Source organism: Pararge aegeria, chromosome Z (assembly GCF_905163445.1).
Source record: "Pararge aegeria chromosome Z, ilParAegt1.1, whole genome shotgun sequence".
Taxonomy (NCBI): Eukaryota; Metazoa; Arthropoda; class Insecta; order Lepidoptera; family Nymphalidae; genus Pararge; species Pararge aegeria.
Window position 1 is genome coordinate 8272096 of NC_053208.1, and position 14153 is coordinate 8286248.

Consider the following 14153-nt stretch of genomic DNA (forward strand, 5'->3'; position numbering starts at 1 on the left):
GATGCAACCTTAGATGAAGCGCGCTTGCCTAGAAGATGCCTATTCACTCTTGATTTGAAGGTACCCAGATTATAGGTATCGGGGGAGACGGAAGATGGGAGGGCATTCCAGGCCTTTACATATATAGTGATAGATTAACAGTAACGTCGCCGTGACGAATGTTTAAAAATACATATAGGCGATTGCAGCAATGCGGCCGTGCTGTATCCATATGACTTAATATGTTAGCTAATTTGAATGCAGTTTTAATCTTATTAAGGAGCAAATGTTCATAGGAATGATTGGGCTAGCAATTCATGATGTCTGCTGTGCTAACCTTATAATTATTTTACTTTAACATGTCGTTATGTGCCCTAGTGCCAGTTTCCAAGTTAACAAATGTTACAGCGGCGTTACGTTAAACTACCAAGTTTGTATGGACTTCAAATTAAGACATTCGTGGCTCCATACAAAATGATAGATTAGCGCTAACGATATTGTGAGGCTTGCATGAAAACTGGCACACTGAGTGTAAAAAATTTTGTAATATAAATTAAATGCTTTCAAAGAAATCCTGTACCATTGTTATAAGCTTAGCAAGGCACGGATGAATCGAAAATAAACAAAAGCAAAAACGATGCAAAATGAACAGAAAACTTTCGTCTTTAATGTCACTTAACCTGCTACAAATATTGAACGGAACAACACGAATTCCATCAACCATTTCAATTACTGAACGAAAAACAGTATCTAAATGTAGTAAATTATTTCGCATAGAGGTAACTTTATATACGTATTATTTATGGTTAGTTCTATACAGACACATTTGAATTCCAAAGTACTAAGAAATCTACGGTTTTACTTACTCGACGTCTCAGTATAATGTTACAAATTTTATCTGTAAATTTCAAAAATTTTGCATTCATATCATTTAGTTAATGCAACGAAAATGTTAATATGATAAATGATAAAATGTTAATAACGTCTTCATTTAAAAATTTTAATTTTGCAGACATAACTTTTTGTGTCGCCATGTGTATAATTTAAAATATTGTTAAGTCGATTATCTATATTTTAATTTACAAATGACTTTCAGCAATATATAGAAAAAACTGCTTACTTAACTGAATTTGAGATTCTGGACGAATAGATAGCTGTTAGAAAACCGTTTTTCTGTACTAAACTCTACTAAAATCACATTAAACTTAGCGAGCTATGTTTAAAATAAAAACGAACAAGCCTCTAATGATTTGTAAGGCCAACACACAATAACGTAACATACTATATGCTATCGGTGAGATCGTAAATCGTTGTGCCAACTCCATTTCACGGCGTCGGGCGTAGTAACTGCTGTAGGGTACTGTGCAAAGATAAGGTATGAGGCACCGCAAAAAGCCAATATATTATACACGTACAGTTATTTTACTCCGCCATCCCCTTTTTTTTTAATACGAGATATAAGTAAATAAGGCTAAACAGATTTGAATTTGTTACTGAATTGATTTAATAGACAACTAAAAGTGTTAGTTACTGGCGGAGATATATCAGTACACGCTATAATTAAATTTCACGACGTTGTTTTCCTAGAAATAAATACTTTTCTTCTATGAACATCATAGATTAAATAGTAATTTTTTAACTGAACTTATTTCAGACGAATCTCAATAATTATATTATGATACGCTTATTAAAACCAAAAACAAGCAAACCATTTTAGATGCATCTTAAAAATTTAATTATGATATGCATACGTGAACAAGTAACCAGTGTTGATTCCTACAGTAACGAATACATATGGGTACTTTTTCATCCCTTTCACACCTCTATCTTAATTTGTTCACCTCTTCAGCCCATTTTCCCCCATAGTTTGTGGCCTAAATCACTAAGATATTTGTCTGCCGGACCTAAACCTTTGTAAATTTAAAAGCTAGTTTAGCTTTTGAATGAATATCTGCAAACATGAAAATTTCAAGACGGCTCCATAAGTTACAATTAAACATCGAGTTAAACAGTACGTGAAAATTATTAGGTGAACATTCTGTTAACAAAAAGCACCTTAATGAATACCATGAAGAGTTAGTGCTCTTTTTATTGTGATTTATTTACAAAGCATGTATTTTAATAGGTGCTGTACCATTATGTGCCATTTAGTTGAAACTAACGATAAATTGTAGTACAATGTATTCCCAAAAAAAAGTAAACTTATAATTTAAATTGACGAAATTACTTTTATAAAACTGTTGGTTATAGAAAATACTATGTTGAATTATACTAATAAACATAAAACTGAAGCTTTGTAGTGAATTTAACTACAAAATGTACAGTAATCCAGTCCGATTATCAAAATAAATCGTAAAAATGTTACCGTTTAATAAACACTCTAATATAGATTGACACTAAGCGTTCAAAAGTACTGTGACCCGTTATAGTATAGTTATTACTCTTAGGGTGCCGTACGCTGTCTGTACGTTTGTCACAAGGGCTACAGTTTACGCCGGTGGTAAGTAGAAAATTTAAATAAATTCGGAATACTTTTTACGATGGTGCTATTTACGGCAAACAATATAAATGAAAACAAAATTAATTCCAAATTATTTTCTTAAAACAACCAATTTTATCAACAGTATTTGTTTTCATTATAGTTTAAGAATGAAAATACATACTAATACTACTACTAATTTATATTTAGTAGCAAAAAATATCGTCATCATGATTTTTTTTTTTAAATTAAATATTTGAAGTCTTAGAGAATCTGCAATGCATTTTTTGACGTTAATATTTTCACCTCATCGTACGTCGAGTTGCACGACACACGATGGATATAATTCAGGACCAGGTGGATCGCAGCACAAAAATAAGTATGTAATTTTTTTGCAATGAAGTGTTTTTAGTCGTTTCTTGTACAAGAAATCCTATTATATAGAAACTATTACATAATCGAATAAACAAAATAATGAAAATATATAAATTCGTGTAGTTCAACTAAATAGCACTTGGTTTTAAGCAAAGCAAGGCACGAGATGTTAGTTCATGATACATTTTAGTGCAATGGCGTGTATCTTTATTTCATAAATTATGCATTAATACATTTATTCCTATAAAGACGTTTTTGTATCAAATTCTTTTATAACTGTTCTCTAAAAGTTAATAGGTATACTTTCAAAATACCTACTATAAAAAATGGTACGTTATGAAAATCATGTAAAAGTTATAAAAGTGGAAAACAAGAAGAAATAAGCTTTGTATAAAAGGATTCAAGGGTAAACATTACAATCGTATTTAATATAATTAATATATTAAAATCTAGAGATTTGGCACATAAGAGACGTATGTAACCCTAAATGGTCATTAAGTACAAACTTCATTCATAGATCAGCCTTCAATTTCGTTGATAACGCCAATGTCGATACAAAGTGACTAGACAAAGCATAAGGCGCTTAAAAATTAAAATACTAGTACCATTTAATTGCCCTGTACAATTTATTGTATTAAAATTTAACTAAGCTCCTGGTATAAGTTTTCAATGAGGAAGATTACTGAAAACTTTTAGGTAGAGGGCGCTGTCTATTCGTTACTTGTCATTTGTCGCCGATCTCAGATTATGTGTCTGTGGCTGTCACTTATTACAAACAAAAGTTGTTAATATGTGTGATTTTTATGATTTAATATCCATTTTTTTTTTTTTTATAAAAATGTGTGAAAAATCGAAAAAGTATAAAAAAATACAAATTCCAAGTTTTGTAAACAATTATATCAAACATTTAGCACCCTCTAGGCGGAACTAATTGACAGTGTTTATTCCTCATTGGGTGCAGTTAACGAATTGTATTCCGTTCGTATAGACAGCCAAACTAAGTAATTTTGGCAAATCCAAACAAAATGGACAAATTAACGTAACTCTCACCTATGTTAACTTATACTAGGACCTCCGACTTTTAATTTTAGTTTAAACGCAAACTAGTAAAAGAGTTCGCTTTAATCCAAAATGTATAGGTAGTAAAAAGGCATTATTAAAAGGCGACAAGAGAATTACGAAATTGAAGGACACCAATAAAGGGCTGGGCACTTATTTGAACTCAGTTTTGTCTCAAAACTTGACTACTTGTAAAAAGTGCCGCAAGAGACGCAACTTTTTGCTCACCCAATGAAAATACGAACAGAGTCGTCACAAAAATATCACATCGGTCTAGCAGAAGAATTTTGGGTGATCTTGGCTAGTCCGATACCCGGTCCATTTTTGCTGGATATAGTTTAGTATTCGCATTTTACGTTGGCATTTTTAGTACTAAGCACTAGTGTAACTTTTCAAGTTACAAACGCAACTCTGCAGTTAAGTTTATCCGTCTTTTGTATGGAGTAGCCAATATCGATTGGTCAACAATACAAAATATCAGATTTACGTAAGCGTTAGTTACGTTTGTTTAAATGAAAAGTTACACTAATATCTCTAACGAACTGTTGCGTCTCTTGCGGCAGTCAGTCAGTCAGTTACTGCTTTTAATTTTTAGTCGGGTGTGGATTTTACCTCAGCCTTAAGTTCAGTGACTTGTTCCTGCAATTCCCGAACTCTGTCCGAATCGTCCATATTGTTGCTACGAAGCTCGCCCTCCGTTGCCATCACTTCGTGCTGAAACGTTTTTATAATCATAATATTAGAAGCGATGATAACACAGTGGGATAACACAATGGGACTTCGACACTTCGACATCACTTTCGGGGGGCCGAGTTCGATCTCTAACTTTTCACAGTGAGTTTTAAGCAATTATTCACTTGCTTAAACGGTGGCCGCAGAGTTCTCCGTAATGTTCTCAAAGGCGGGCGGAATCAACCGATGCGTACTGGGCCAGCGTGGTAGATTACGGCCTTAACCCCTTCTCATTGTGGGAGGAGATTTGTGCCCTGTAGTGAGACGACAATGATAAAACCTGTTTATTATATAGACTCATGAACTAATAAAGGCAGTATGAGACGATGATGATAAAACCTGTTTATTACAAAGACTCGTGAACTAATAAAGGCAGTAACTGTACTCACTTTTAATTTGTATTCTGAGACTTCATTTTCTAATTCGGCTATTCTCTGCGCGTCCTCCATGTTCCGAATGTTGGCTTGCATCGATTCATATTTAGCCTGTTGGTTAATATGGGGCATTTAATATACATTAAGGTACATACAACAGTATAGCATCAGCGGTGTGCACTTCATACATGCGCAAAGGCACTGCATTACCTACAATTTTTATATGTCTCGTTTAGCAGGCTTTCCATTTAATACCATTTTCCTGCTTTATGCTTACACTGGTCAAAAACCCTGTTACGTCGACGATCCGGGGAGAAGGAAAACCCTACAACAGATTTAAGGAACCCGGGGATGAACTGTGGTGTCACCTGGAAGAGCGTAACGTGGTCGTCGCCGGGCTCGGGTTTCTTCTTCTCCGTTCATGGTTTCACTTCACCAACATTTAGTTTCTGTTGTGTATAGTGTACTGTATAACCAAGTTCGATTATCCCAGAAGACTGATTTTAACGAACGGTCACCGCTCTTACCCAACCGACCGTATCCCTCCAGTTTTTGAAGTCTCCCTTGACATAGACATTCGTGTTGTCAGATGCCAATAAATTTACGTCACCTGTCACAACTGACAATGACAGTTGCCCATAACTTCATATTTGCCAAACAAACACTATACAATGAAAAAACTAAACATAAATATAGGTAACTGCCTCTAAAGGTTAGCTCGTTACCTTTTTATATTGCATCATCACTAACATATCTAAATTTGATGCTGAGAATAGCGCAAGACACAAAAGTGTGGCATCCATACATACGTATACAGAATTAAGAATATGCAGAAACGACTAATATTGAAGCATCAGAAACGACTCAACATTAAGGAGTTGTTTCCCGAACAAACTAGTCATATTATGAAAATTAAGCTTAATTTGCTAAACTCCGCGGAAGGCAGGAGAATCTGTATGGTTTCGCTCCGAAACCGGAACATCCTTAGGAGACGTTGACTTTACAATGAATACAATTCAGAGCGAAACATGCGTAGAGGGTACATTGCCTAAGATCTGTTTGGTGTGTAGTACAAGGATTGAAGAAATTATAAATTACACCATACAGATACTCCTGCTTGCGCGGAGTATAGAAAATTAAACTTAATTTACATAATATATCATGGATTTCCACAAAGTAGCGCCTGCTTCTATCCAAACGGTTAGTCACTTCTGGTATATCATTAACCTCTATATATTTATGTGTTTGTTTCTTTATCTACATAATATTCTGTTTCCATGGTAACTAAAATAGGAAACAAAATATGTGAAGTATGGTATCTCATTCTCTCCTATATATATATATGTGTTTGTTTCTTTATATACATACTATTCCATTTCCATGATGACTATAATGGAAAACAAAACGTAATGTGGGGTATCTCATTCTCTCACGTTCATTTATGTGTTCCTATATCTATCTACATGCTATTCCGTTTCCGTGGTGACGAAAATAGAAAAAAAAAGGTAATGTGTGGTATCTAATTCTCTGACGTACATTTATGTGTTTCTTTCTCTATCTACATTCTATTCCATTTTCATGGTGACTATAATGGAAAAACAAAACATGTAATGTGTGGTATCTCATTCTCTCACGCTCATTTATGTGTTCCTATATCTATCTACATGCTATTCCGTTTCCGTGGTGACTAAAATGGAAAAAAATACATGTAAAGTGTGGTAACTGGTATCTCATTCTCTCACGTACATTTATGTGATCCTTTCTCTATCTACATGCCATTCCGTTTCCATGGTGACCAAAATGGAAAAACAAAACATGTAATGTGTGGTAACTGGTATCTCATTCTCTCACGTACATTTATGTGTTTCTTTCTCTATCGTTTCAAATCATAACGCTACAAAAGGTGAGAAGTTTTATATCAAAAACGCACCTTGCTTTCTAGATCCGAGTACTTGTGCTGGAACTCCCTCTGTCGGGTCTGCAAGGTGCGCTCTCGTTGTAATGCGGCGTCGAGCGCCTCTCGCAATTGCCGTAACTCCTCATCCTGTCTCCTCAGCTGATTCGTTGATACTTGCACTTGGGTGCGAAGCTCCATTTCCTGAAAGATCAAATTTAAATTCAAATTCAAAAATATTTTATCCATGAAGACCTTATTACAGGCACTTATGAAGCGTTCCTACATTAAACATGTAACACTAATGTTAGTGATTGTGATAACTGCATTCGGTAACTTAAAACTAAAGCTAGGAGGGTTCCAAACACGCCCTGGTCTAAGCCCACAAAAAATCTTAGCCAGGTTTTTTTTTGTTATCACCATCACCATCTCACAGTCGAGTTAATGTTGAGCTATGAAGTTAAAGCAATTCATACCCAAGCTTTTTTATCATACATGTAAACCTTAGTATTGTAATAGGATTTTTCTATAAGCTTACGTTTTATATAAACTTTGAACTTATTGAGAGACATCTCAATGATATCATCTGGTAATTTGTTATAAAAAGAAAAGCAATTACCCTTAAATGAATTACTAATTTTATGCAGCCTAGTTAACTGCACTGCAAGTTTATTTTTAATTCTAAAATTAATACTGTTACAGTCCACTTTCAATAGTGCGTTTGCTATATACAACGTGTAGCAGATTCACGAATTAATGTTGTAGGATGCATAAGTATATTTCATAAGGAATCACCCTGTAAAAATATGAAATAAAAAAAAACGCTTATTTATTTTTCCATACAAACTAATTGAAAAATATTCTAAGTGTTTACTTATGACAACCCTATTGAAGATGAAAGACCGACACGTGCATAGCACCTACAACGGAGTCGAATGATTTTAATTTTACATGTTATGGTTTATTCAAAAACTATCAGGTTTTCGTTGCACAGATATGTTTCAGAGGCAATACATAATGTACCTCTAAAGCCTGTAAAGCATTATTTCGGTTTCCAATTACTCATTGTACAAGCTACTTCAGTCGGCTACTTCATAGACTTGGCACGTACTCATTATTTAATGTGAAGTAACAATTTAAAAGTGTCTAGCTATTACAGGAAGAAAAGTGGCAGAAGGAAAGCGAATGAAATTTTTATGTGCGATTCACAAAATGGTCAACAAATGTATAAAAAACGGCAAAGAAATCATTAATCGACGGCTCCCTTACGAAAGCCCTTAAAAACTAATGTTTTTTTTGCCTTAAATTTATTCAGTTGTTTTTTTATATTTGTTGTTTAGCGGCAACAGAAATATATAATCTATGAACATTTCAACCACATAACTACCACGGTTTAAGTGATACAGCCTGGTGACTGACAGACAGACGGACAGATGAACGGACAGCGGAGTCTTTGTAATAGGATCCCGTTTTACCCTTTGGGTACGCCGAACCCTAAAGTTTTGAATAACTCACTTTAAGTCTGAGCTCCTTCAATTCCGTGAGCGCCTCAACTTCCCTTATCCTTATGGTCATCAACTCCTCGTCAAGCTTTTGCAAGTCAGCAGACCTGCCCTCCCACGCCCTCAAAAGTTTCTTGGGAGTTGCCATTATGTCGGAGACCACGTTAGACTGGGCTGGTGGCGGTGGAACTTCTTGCCTGTGTTCCTGTAAACAATATTTAATATTTTCTTTACAACTATTCACTGCAGGTCTCCAATAAACCCGCTAGAATCCCGTTAAGCGTTAAAAACCGGCCCATCACGAGTTATATTCAAATTCTAAAATTCTTAATTCACAGGTATTTAAAGCGTTCATACATATATGTTTACATAATTGTAAGGGGATGGTGGTAACTTGGTTCACCAACTTAAATCTAAAGCTACGAGGGTTCTAAACGCGCCCTGGTCTAAGATGAGCACACAAGAAACTTAGCCGGGTAATTTTTTTGTTACCACCATCCCACAGAAAATTATTATTTAAGCTATGAAGTTAGAGCAATTCATACCAAAGCTTTTTTATCGTTTAGGTATTCCTTAATATGATAATAGGATTTTTCTTACGTTTTATATAAAACTTTGAATTTATTGAGAGACATATCAAAGATTTGTTTCGGTTATTTGTAATAAAATAATATACATTTGCGCTCGAATAAATTAGCAATTTTATAAAGCCTACAAAACTGCACAATGAGTTTAGTTTAGTGTAGTAAGATCACAGATGGGGTACTGAACACAAAATTGCGCAAAAACAACATTGATATTTTATTGTTAGTTGTACATACGTTATTACGCTTTACATTCTTTGAAATAGTTTATACCATTTATAAATATCAATATTTTCAATACCAATGCTATAAATGAGAAAGTGTTTTTGTTTGTTTGTTTGCCCTTACTTTACGCCACAACTCATCAACCAATCGACTTTATATTTGGCAAAGATTTAGTTGAAAGGATAGAGAGTAGGACCTTCAAGTCAAGAGTGAATAGGCATCTTATAGGCAGGCCCCATCTTAGGCTGCATGTCTATATATTAAAAAAAAGACTAACTAAGGCTACTTTTTATCCCAGGAAAACAAACCATTGGGGAACGGTTTTTGTACAAAAACCGTTATAAACGCGGGCAATAGCTATTAGTTTATAAACTACAAGCATACATAGCTATAAAATGGTAAAAGTAGATAAATAAATAAATATACTACAATGCACACATCGCCATCTAGCCACAAAGTAAGCGTAGCTTGTTTTATGGGTACCAAGATGACTGTTGAATATTTTTATGAATAATATACGTAAATACTTATAATATACAGATAAATACCCAGACACGGAAAAACATTCATGTTCAACACACACACATTTTCCAGTTGTGGTGATACCCACAACTGGAAAATGTGAAAACCTTCGACCTTGGACTTAGAAAGCAGGGTCGCTGCCCACTGCGCCACTCGGCCGTCCAAAAAAGATGGGAGAGAAGTGATATTAAAGTGTTCATTCCGTTTTATTTACTTACTTGCAAATGTTTTTGCCACGCCTCTGATAGTTCCGAGACGCGTTGCCGCAAATCCTTCAAGGAAAGATTCGCTTCAGCTTCGCGCAATTTTACAGCGATCAATTCATCCTAATAACAAAAACATTAAATTATAATTCTACAGTATTTAAATTTAATTATTAATCTTAAACATTATATGTCGTCATTAATGTGAATAAGTTTGTGGGTTATTACAACTTGTTACGATCAATATAATATTTTCCTCTCTTTTTCTATTACACACAAAAATAAGTTTATTTTAATCGTTGTTATCAACAAATTTTTAAGCAATAAGTTAATACAGTTCGGCTAGTTTAGAGTTATAGTAAAACCCCTTTTTTAGCACAATAAAATAAAATTATTTTAGGACTCCAGGTATTTGGTTTTATTCATTTTATATCTTTTAATTCTTATATATATATAATTGGAATCTCGGAATCGGCTTCAACGATTTTCATGAAATTTAGTATACAGAGGGTTTCGGGGGCGATAAATCCATCTAGCTAAGATTCATTTACATTGGAATCTCAGGCAAAAACATCCTTTTTGAGAGATTCGGATGCGTGCGATGCGTGAACGGTAAACGTTACGCCAAACATGTAAGTATATCGGAATTGTCGGAATGTTGTTTCTTTAAAGTTCTATAAAACAGTCCGCGACAACATTAGAATATTTTTTTGAGTCCGCTAGTTCCAACTATATTAGAATGCAGCCCCGGTGCCGTGTGGTAACGGGAGATCAGAAAACAATTATCAATACCCATCCTCTGACGGACTATGTCAGTAACAGCACTTGTATTGAATATAATGGATTTTTATTTGTAAATTAATGGATTCAAATCATCAAACAACAGTCCACTGATGTAGTAAAGGCCTCCAACGGGAGGGTTTGCCCATAATCACCACGACACATACGACATCTGTTTTCTGATCTGTATTTTATTTATTTGGGACAGAAAACAATTACATATTACACTTATGTATGTACTTTATCCGTATTATGAAATAATGTTGAAATGTGCATAACAATAATATTTCATAAGGAATTACCCTGTAAAAATATTAAATCAAAAGAAGCATACTATTTTTTTTCCCCATACAAACTAATTCGAAACATTCTAAGGTTTTACTTACCACAACCCTAATGAAGATAAAAGACCGTCACGCGCATAGTACCTACGCTACGCGACGCGTACCCACTTGATTTTAATTTTGCGTGTGATGTTGCGTGGCTGTATCTGATTTGATTTCTTTCATTAAAAACTACGGTATTAGGTTGCTTAAAAAACTATTAGTGTTTCGGTTTCACGGATAAGTCTCAGAGTCAGTCAATAATGTACGTCTAAAGTATGCGGAGTGATATTTCGGTTTTCATTTACACGTTGTATCTATAGCTATTTAATATATATATATATATATATAATAATTGCTCTAAAAGTGTGGGTTAATATATAATCCACAACACTATCCACATAACATTGTAAGAGCAGTAGGGCAATACCAATGTAGATATAAGTTACACTTATTACGACAGATAATCTTAACTGTATCTCATTAAAGTTATCTTTCATATAAAAAATAGGCAATGAAAATAAGGCAATCAAAAACTAATAAAGTGAGTTACTTCGGAGACTAAATTACTAATCAGAGAAAATAATAAGCAAAAGATGAAAAATAAATAATAATTAAATACAATAGTGTTAAGAATTTAAAAAATGAGAATCAATACATGATAGAATATTCAATAATTAATAAATAATGATTAAATACTCGGCAATAATACGAGTTTTTCCGTTAGCTTGAATAGCTTTATTAATAGTTTTTTGTATCTTCCATCAACTATTAGTATTAAAGCGACCAAATAAAAAAATCCTTACCAAGATAATGTTATGAAATTCCACGATGTTATACTAACTATTCCTCTAACTGGACTACTAAAGAAGAGTTAGATAGAAAAAAGTACTGTATGGTTCTAAGGCCAGTAAGAATAAAAACCTGGACGACGTTGTTGTCCACACGTTACAACAAAAATAAAAAATTGCAAATGGGCGGCATTGTTGTCAAAAATAAAAACCTGCAAGTGGGCGACGTTGTTGTCCACACGCTGTTTCCTCAGTGTCTTATTCTCGTTTTCTAATTCCGCGATCCTTGCATTGAGTTCCCTTTCGGTGGCTTGCCGCTCTGCAGCGTCGAGCCTCGCTCGCACAAGTTCGCGTTGGAGGCAACGGGCTAGTTCCTCGCCCTTTGCAATGTTACCCTCAGTGCCTTCCAGTGACGATTGCCTCGAATTATTCTGGAAAATTAAACATCCCAGCTGAGAACATGCACGTATTTTGTTTAATTTTTTTTTTAAAGCAGATTTCAAACATTCCACCCTTTGATCATCAACCGGAGGCGTCGGTATTATTCCTTATGAGCCTGTATATAAACTGCTTCATGTTTCCAGATTAAGCTCATAGTCGCAGAGACATGAGAATGACCATGATTACACGAACTACCAGGAGACATCACGATGCTAAAATTCAAAATAAAAAAAATTAAAATAAAATTCAATTTTTTTTTATAATTCTAACTAAGCCTAGTAGCACTTTTGTAACGTCCAGTAAGTCTGTTTGTAGTGACTCTACCACCTGTTCGGAAAGCAGATTCTATCGAGAAGAGTCGGCTTGAAACTCAGCAGATTGCACTTCTTCATCATTCATTCATAATTTTACAGCTTACAATGTTCAGAATTTTCAGTCTTGTGAGAGTTGAGAGCGGAGCCTACTTCCAAGCAGTCTTGTCGTTAAGAAATTCATCAGTAACCAGGATTTATTAAATCTATTGTTTAAACTTATGCATTGGCAGGTCTAAAATTACTTTGGTAATCATATTAAGCAATCTCAATCTCAATCTCACAAATGACTTCTGCACCTTTCGCAGATTCAGATTCCACTTAATAATTAAGTTTAGTTCAACTTATGTCCATTTTCGAGGTTGTTTAGAAAAAACAAGCGCCTAGTAATGAAACTAAAGTTATTTTGAGCGGTTATAAAGAGAAATAACCAAAAAAGTTGCCAACCATTTTATCTGATTACTTACAGTTGTTGTAACAGCAATCAATATTATTTCACATTTTACTCGATTCAGCTTAAAAATAAGCGTTTGTCTCAAGAAGATGGCACACAGCGCGCATTTCAAATCGCAGGAATTGATTTTTGTTCCCCGAAATTCAAAGGCGAAATGTGCCGCACGAAATATGGTCCATTGCAGAAAACTTCTGTTTTGTATATTCTTAAATATATGAACTAGATATGTTGTCTAAGGGACACCCTTAGATAGACCCGTGAAAATAAGTTCTCAAATACGAAATACGGATTCGTACTACAAATTACTAGTCTATTATTGTTAGAAAGCTTGGTGAAAACCCCAGATATGTGAGCGAATGTTCACATACATGAATTAAAGAGTAAGTGACGGAAGGTGGTGTATAAATTTAAAACAAAAAATTATGACAGTGTATAGTCAGTACATATTTGAAAATTTAATGTACGTTCATAAAAACATTTCTAAATTTAAGAAAAAATGTGACTGCAATAATTTAAACATTAAAAGTAAGAAAAAACTTACAGTGCAATATACTAGGTTACATAAAATTCATAATTCGTTTAATGGAAATTGCATACAATTCTACAATAAACTACCAATTGACATCTTGGAGATGTCTCTTAAAAAGTTCAAAGTTTGTATTAAACGTAAGCTTATTGAAAAGTCCTATTATAGTATAAAGGACTACGTAAACGATAAAAAAGCTTGGGTGTAAATTATTGCTCTAACCAGGTTGCTCTTCTAATAATTTAAAATGACATTGTGAGATGATGGTAACAAAAAAAAAACACCCGGCTAAGTTTGTTGTGGGCTTCTTCTTAGACCAGGACGCGTTAGGAACCCTCGTAGCTTTAGTTTAAAGTTTACGAATGTGGTTATCGCCATCATCTCAATACCGTGTAATTCTTATGTGCGCATCAAAAGTGCCATCTATGGGCCTACTTGAATAAAGATATTTTTGACTTTGACTAAAACATCCTTACTTTATTTATAGTGAAAATATTTTTAAACACTTTTAACAGATATTTATAATAACGAAACCCTACTCATTTATTAAAATTTATATGAGACAGCTAATCTAGTAAATTTTTATCGAAGTAAATAGT

General features: G+C 34.1%; 1 protein-coding gene across 3 annotated transcripts in view; it reads right to left on the reverse strand.

The window, feature by feature from the left end:
* Positions 1-14153, reverse strand: part of LOC120636316 (ecotropic viral integration site 5 ortholog) — a 74444-nt gene that overhangs the window by 5468 nt on the left and 54823 nt on the right. For 2 of the 3 annotated variants that reach the window (XM_039907744.1, XM_039907743.1), the window contains exons 10-15: positions 12035-12253; positions 9944-10051; positions 8408-8599; positions 6929-7096; positions 5014-5109; positions 4505-4606 (exon numbers count right to left, since the gene is read on the reverse strand). In XM_039907744.1, the coding sequence (XP_039763678.1) occupies positions 4505-4606; positions 5014-5109; positions 6929-7096; positions 8408-8599; positions 9944-10051; positions 12035-12253 (885 nt within the window). Of the gene's footprint in view, positions 1-845; positions 878-4504; positions 4607-5013; positions 5110-6928; positions 7097-8407; positions 8600-9943; positions 10052-12034; positions 12254-14153 lie in introns of all 3 variants that reach the window. The other variant, XM_039907745.1, reaches the window with a different exon arrangement.